General features: G+C 38.9%; 2 protein-coding genes across 2 annotated transcripts in view; both read right to left on the bottom strand.

The window, feature by feature from the left end:
* Positions 1-2,738, bottom strand: part of LOC111329785 (mannose-P-dolichol utilization defect 1 protein) — a 4,498-nt gene extending 1,760 nt beyond the window's left edge. Inside the window, exons 1-4 of the mRNA XM_088728606.1 lie at positions 2,120-2,738; positions 1,797-1,862; positions 724-856; positions 1-158 (exon numbers count right to left, since the gene is read on the bottom strand). The exon at positions 1-158 is cut by the window's left edge and continues 47 nt beyond it. Of these exons, the coding sequence (XP_088584732.1) occupies positions 1-158; positions 724-856; positions 1,797-1,862; positions 2,120-2,216 (454 nt within the window). The 5' untranslated portion in view covers positions 2,217-2,738. The remainder of the gene's footprint in view (positions 159-723; positions 857-1,796; positions 1,863-2,119) is intronic.
* A 146-nt stretch (positions 2,739-2,884) lies between these two features.
* On the bottom strand, positions 2,885-6,610 carry LOC111329784 (mannose-P-dolichol utilization defect 1 protein). Its single transcript, XM_022934554.2, has 5 exons — positions 6,452-6,610; positions 6,225-6,290; positions 5,221-5,353; positions 4,490-4,694; positions 2,885-3,749 (listed from the first exon to the last, which is right to left on the bottom strand). Exons 1-5 carry the CDS (start codon positions 6,546-6,548, stop codon positions 3,516-3,518), a joined length of 735 nt encoding a protein of 244 aa, XP_022790289.2. The 5' UTR covers positions 6,549-6,610; the 3' UTR covers positions 2,885-3,515.
* Between the last annotated feature and the right edge of the window lie 286 nt (positions 6,611-6,896).

The following is a 6,896-nucleotide window of genomic DNA, read 5'->3' as shown; positions in this document are numbered from 1 at the left end:
AAAAAGGCATGGGTGCTAGTCCAGACAACAGCATGTACGCAATGGCTCCATACAGGAAGGGAAACAAGATGGCGACAACAGGTCTTTTGGTGTAGTAGAAATACAGAACAACAAGAAAACAAGTCTGACAAGCTTTAAACAAGCTCTCACCCCAGGTGCTGAAATGAAAGAATGCAACATCAAAATTAATTTTTCCACTCCCGACGCTTCAGAAAAATAGGATTTTTTCTGGGCCCTTAAACTGGACTGACAGAGATTTCATTGCAGAGATCCTGCCCAGGGAGGTACTTTGAGAAAATTTCAGCTTGACAACCGATTTCAGAGAATCAGTTCACAAACGAATTCACAATCTTTGAAGTTCCAACCCGACAACCAAGCTTAATGGTTCACAATTTTCGCGCTTGCGGATCAAAAATTTTGCGTGCTATATGACCCATGTCTAATGCCCCAGCTGAAAAACCTTGCGCTGTAATCTCGAGCAAAACCGAAAAAGCGCCCTTTACATGTGATACTCGGGAATAGTCGGATGCTTTCGGATTTCATCGGGTTCTCAATGAAAAATCTGATGACTTAGATTAAGTGCAATATAGTCTGGTTGACTGCAAGAAAGTAACGAGGTATCCTGTGAGGTACAGCCACACGATTTGAGAGGAAGGTAGGAGTCGGGGGGGTGCTTCTTGCTATCGACAGCCTTGTCAACAGCCAAGGGGTCTAATCACTGACCTGAATGGGAATCCCCTGGCTGAATTGTAGCTGTACGTTCCTGTTTGTGTTGCCAGTTCAGTAACGAAACCCATAAGACTAAGGCCCTCCACACTGGAAGCTCTTAACACCTTGATTATCTGCGGAAACTTGACTGAGACGAGATTTGATTTTTGGATTTAAAACATGAATAATTTTTAGTGTAATAGAAAAATCCGAGCCCCAGATGGGACTTGAACCCACGACCCTCCGTGATCTAGTCGGATGCTCTAACCACTGAGAGCATCTAACTACATGATGCCCTAACCACATGATGCTCTAACCACATGAAAACATGAATACAATTGTTATTAAAATACAAAAATATCAATTTTTAAAAGTATAATCAAGGATCAAATGTAAGAGATTAAGACTGTCCCAACACCACAGATGCAAAAGGTTTACACAGATAAGGATTTTTGGCAAGAGAAGGGCTGGTGTACTGATTTGTCAATTCTGCTAAATTCATGCTGAACAAACCCAATTGTTTATCATCACTAGAGTCTAAAATTCAAAGGTCGGACATTAGTGTCCAAAATCCAAAATCTACATTAGTGGCAAAAAATCTAAAATCTGACACTTATGTCCAGCAATCTAAAATTGGACACTGGTGTCCAAAATCATACAGTGGTGTCCAAATGTCTTCCTACTGCTTTGGTTTTTTTCATGGGGGACACATTCCTACTGCTTTGGTTTTTTTCATGGGGGACACAATCCTACTGCTTTGGTTTTTATCATGGGGAACACATTTCTACTGCTTTGGTTTTTTTATGGGGGACACATGTCAAAGGTTTTTCTGATAATATATGCTGCCCGTATCTCCAAATCATAATACTATTATTATTATTTTTAAAAAATATTCAAAGAGGGAGCCCAGCTCACCATAGCAGTTATCAGTGAGGCCCTCAATACTAGTTTTGACATTTCGCATCGCGTGACGAATGAATGATCCATTGCGTGAATTAGTTGGCAACCGAGAAAGTCACGCAAACGTGTAACGTTCTAGTTAACAGCTACTATGACTTTTGCGAAAGTATAAAAAAATTTTGACTTACTGATTGGAGCTAAAACCACAATAATATATCCAAGGCATTTGCTGAGTGCAATCTTCAGGCAAGCAACTGTGAAGAAAATGAAATGAAAGGTGAAAAATATCGATCGATCGTTCGTCTGGTCACAGCATCTAGACCAACGGCGATAGAAGGTAAGCACGAAATCGCCCGTGAGTATCGAAGATACTTTAACAAAACACTCGCACGTGCACAATTCCTGACTAAAATTTGTTTCTACATCCCATTCGAGCTTGGCATCACAAAATTTACCACCCCATCACTTCAGAACGGCATTTTTTATTAGATAGCCCTAAAACATGGCTTACCGTGGAAAAAGTTAAAGTTGACGAAAAATTCATCGTGGCAATGTTTAGGAACAATGAAGAGAACCAACGGAGTGAAAAAGAAATCGCCCACAGCCATTTGGAGTGGAATATTTAATCAATAAGACTTCCGCCTTTCACTTTCCTGTGCTTTCCTGAGCTTCCTTCTTCTCCAGTTCTACCGCTGATCAAAGATGAATACCGAATACATTTCGTGCATGTCACGAAGATTGCGTGACATACCATTGTCGTGGCTTATCCTTCATAAGCCAGAAATCGCTTACAATTAAAGATTTAACAAATAAATTATTTTTTCCCAGTCTTCTGTAGATAACTTTATTCTCGACAATTCATGATAAGACTGGTAAGTAAAATTTCTTCATAGGAAAAAAGACCTTTTTCTCTATCAGTTGTTGAAGCAAGAAATAAAAGAATGTTCTCAGAAGATCAGTTCTACATGATTCAACCCTGGCTGAGTGCTATAAGGTTTACCATAACATCACTCTATTTGAAGCGATTAACTCTTTCACCCCTGCATGATCTGCATCCAATTTCTCCCAACAGTGTAACCCCTAAATCAACCATTGTCACGAGAATAAAGTGTGTGATTGTAAACTCAAGAAGCTCTTGATTGTTAGACAAATTCTCTTTGTCAGTCCCGAAGGAAATGTATAGAGAACAGTATGGAGAATGTGCATACTGATGGTAGGGTATAAAGGGTTCACAAGGACATGGAACATGATGCAAAATTTCACTCATTTGTCTCTGTTTCAATAATAATGTAAATCTTTGTTTAATCCATTCACATTGCTACAAAATGCCACAATTCAGTGAAAGAACCTAACCTTGCATTGTACAGATTTAGAATGAAACAGTGTTTGCATTACAGAGTAACTATACATACCTAACTAATTTAAACCACTCTTTATTCCACCCTTGAGGCAAAATTGGATCAGTACAAGAGACTGAGAAAATAATGTTAACTTCAAAGACAAAAGAGATATTATTGTAAAGCTTTATGAGTACCAGTAGTAACTGGTAGGTGAAATTAATATGAATAGAAAAGAGAATTCTTTCATCAAAGAAGATGGAAAGTGAAGTTTCTTTGTATCCTGAGTGCCGAAAGAAGTTTCAAATGTTTGTGGATGACCAGAACTTACATCAGAAAGACCAAAGGCAAAAAAAACAAAAACACAGCTTTGTGGGTTAACAAATTCCTTCCAAAACATCAATGAAAAATTCCCAATGCCTATCATTTTATTGCTACAATCTTTGAATTTCACATCTTTCACATCTTTGTAAAGAGGATGGGATAAGTATGGAAATGACTTTACAGAAGATACATCACCAGGAATACCAAAAGACGATCGTATGTTATGCATCAAAAGACAAGAGTTCACTAAGCCTCCTTCTTTTTCAAGTCTGGTTTGACACTCCAGTAATAGAGAACTTGGAAGGTGAGAGTCGCATTCAGTGTTGCTGACACAAGAAAGGTCATCAGCAGAACTTTGTCACCGGTCTCTTGTATAGTGGTGAAGATGCGCGCCACAGCTCCCAGGAACAATAAGAGAACCATGATGAATGACAGCTGCCCTGTGTGGCCATTACGGAAGTTAGCAACTATCTGTATGAGCTGAAGAAGAATTGAATGTCAGTACTCGGACATCTGTGCTGCAACATGAAGCAAATACAAAAATTTCTAAGCTCCTTCCTCCCTGAATGGGAGGCTAGTCCGTTGAAAGTTTCTCTTCCCCCCCTTCTAACTCCACCATTTGGTCCAATGGCCATGGCAGGTTACCCATATCCATTTGCACTCCAGGGGAGGGAAGGGAAGCACTGAGAGAGTTAACTCTTTAACTCCTAGAAGTGATTAACCTGCAACTTCTCCCTCTAATGATCAAACTTTATCCAGCAAACAGGTAATGAGAATACCCAAACTTATCCAGTAGAAGTTGTTGTCTTGATCTAACACCAAATTCTCCTAACTAATTTACAAGGAAATGTGTAACAGGTAAACAGGAGAATGAAAAATCAGATCCTAGAACTCAACACAATAACCCAGCCAGAGCTTCATCCCAGACCTCAAAAAATTGGAATCTAGCAGGCTGATCATGAAATTAGCACATCTCATCTCCATGTGATCTCGCCTAAGTATGACAACCCTATGGTAAAACATTTTAAGATGAAAAAAAAAAAGGCAGAAAAGAGGGTGAAAAAGGAAAAATATGGTGAGCACACCCAGGGATGAAACCTGAGCTTCTTAATTCATATTCCTGTGAAAAAAAATTACTGTTACCACAACTCTAAACAACAAAAGCGTAAATTATGTATTGGTGAAAAAAACGAAAATGTCAACAATGTCCATCAACTCACCCTACTTGTTGCAAGAAAAAGAATGTTAAGGGAAACAAACTGAGTCAACACTGACATTGGAGTCAGGCCAGATGCTAGAACATAAACAATGCCTCCATACAACACTGGGAAAATAATAGCAGCCAAAGGTTGGCTGGTGTAGTAAAAGTACATCAAGATCAACAAACAGCCCTGGATTGACATGAAGAAACTCTCACCCCAAGCACTGAAATGGAAAAAGAGATCAGGGATTAACACGTAACCTCTCCCTTAAATATCCATAAAGCATCCAACAAACATGTGATGAGAATATGGTAAAAGCCATCTTGATCTAACACCAAATTCTCATAACTAATTTACAGGGAGATGTGTGGCAGCCACAGGGGAGAATGAACTATCAGATCTTAGGATTTAATTACATGTTAATCAGTTTTGAGTGTAAAAGGGTTATGTGTTATGTTCTAGTGCACCATAAACCAAACTGTTTTCTTTTCTTTTTCAGACAGAACAATACATTTTCTGCAATCTGGGGTTCCTCCACAGGTCACAAATTCTCATACAGCCCTCCCTACCATGTATGTTTTATCCATAATCCTAACTCCCTTGTAAGCCCTCCCTACCGTGCATGTTTTATCCATTATCATAACTCTCTTGTAAGCCCTCCCTACCGTGCATGATTTATCCATAATCATACCTCCCTTGTAAGCTAGTGCCAACCTGGATCAATGTCCATTCCTCAGATTTAAACCTACCTGAAAGGGAAAGCCTTGGCATAGCTGTATGTTGCATTAGCAGTCAAAGCTACCAGCTCAAGAACGAAAGCCAATAAACTGAGACCCTCCACACTAGACGCTTGTACAACCTTGATAATTTGGGGGATTTTGACTGTGAATGGAGATTTGATAATGATAGTATAAGTTTAGGACAATTGATTGGCTTGTTTCACTTTAAATTCTTCCACTATGCACCAGTTGGCAAGCCTGTAGAGAACAACTGATGCATGCACATCTTTTTGGGGAGGGGAGAGGGTTTGCCGCAGATGCTCAAGTCAAAGTGTTGCAGGTGAAAATCAGTCAAGCATATGTGACCTCGAGAGCTTCAGTCGTATTGCACAAGGCTCATGTAGCTAAGACTGGCTCTGGAAATGCAAGATCTCTTCAAAGTATGCCATACTCTATTTATTGATCATTTAGCAAAAGTTAAGCAAATATCGATTTCTGCTTGATGCGACTTTTCTAGACGTGGGTTTATATTCCGCTTCCGGTCTGTGTGCAGTAAGAGCCTTCAAACCATGAGGTTTTGCCCTGCCCTGGGGGGAAGGGATATCACGCAATCGCTTATATTTAACAATTATTCCACGAGTGCGCGTTGGATATGAGATGATAGATATCCAATGAGGCGCATAGCGCCGAGTTGGCTATAATCATCTCATATCCAACAAGTACGAGTGGAATAATTGTTTTATTAAAAACACCCTCAAGAAATTATTATTTTGTCAGAAGAAAGCAGATTTTTTAGCTCCCTTTTGATTTTAAACTGACGCGTATGCTTACCATATTTGGAGATTATGGTATATTGGCTCATATACCATAATGGCTAAGCCAATAAAAAGTCTTGAATTGCATTATCCAATGATCCAGTTTTTAATAATAAACATTACTCAATATTCCAGTAAACATAACTTCGATCGATTCTGATTACAGTTGACAACAATATTATTTCTGAAAATTCAAGCCACAATTTCCAAAGAACTTACTCATTGCCGATCCAACGACAATTCCATAACCCAAACACTTGCTAATTGCAATCTTTAAGCAAGCGGCTGCAAGAAAAAAACAACAACAACATCTCTTAAAATATTAACACAAATCACTCAAAGATCAGACTATCAAATGTGCAGAGATAATGCCGAAATAAAAAAGATCTCAAGGTTTCAAAAATATGATAAAAGCAGTAATATCTCAGCGTATGAGCTTAGCATACCATGAAAGAAGTTGAAGTTGATAAAGAATTCATCGTGGCAGAATTTTGGAACAATGAACAGGACTAAAGGAGTGAAGAAAAACTCGCCGACCGCCATCTTAGAGTCCACGTCAAAACTAAAAGTAGATTATTCGTGTAAGAATCACTGAACTGTCTCTTAGAGTCGTGGGATTGGGAATCATGAAGATAAGAAAAATTGTGGAAAACTTCCCAGCGAACTGTTGTTCTTGGCTACGACTCGAATTTTTAATCTCTAAACTTCCGATTGGCTTATCCTTCTTCAGCTTCACCGAGCCCCTTGAGAACGTCGGTTGCAACCTTAGAAACTTAGAAAATCTTGTTTATTACTAAGTTCAAAGCAATGGTTGTAAGACTGTTGGCAACATACACCACGGGAATAAGTAGGTAAACAATATTAGAAGAAAACCTGTTTATTTTATGAGAA

This window comes from Stylophora pistillata, chromosome 7, assembly GCF_964205215.1.
Source record: "Stylophora pistillata chromosome 7, jaStyPist1.2, whole genome shotgun sequence".
In the NCBI taxonomy this organism is placed as follows: domain Eukaryota; kingdom Metazoa; phylum Cnidaria; class Anthozoa; order Scleractinia; family Pocilloporidae; genus Stylophora; species Stylophora pistillata.
The sequence above is the reverse complement of the archived record's forward strand: the minus strand, read 5'-3'. Positions and strand labels throughout refer to the sequence as shown.

Bases quoted from the DNA above. Each gene is read 5' to 3' on its own strand.
- LOC111329784 (XM_022934554.2), bottom strand. From the start codon at position 6,548: ATGGCGGTCGGCGAGTTTTTCTTCACTCCTTTAGTCCTGTTCATTGTT. The intron at 4,695-5,220 runs GTAGGTTTAAAT...TTTCCATTTCAG, and splicing joins GCCAAGGCTTTCCCTTTCAG to TGCTTGGGGTGAGAGTTTCT. The intron at 3,750-4,489 runs GTGAGTTGATGG...ATTCTTCTTCAG, and splicing joins TTTTTCTTGCAACAAGTAGG to CTCATACAGATAGTTGCTAA.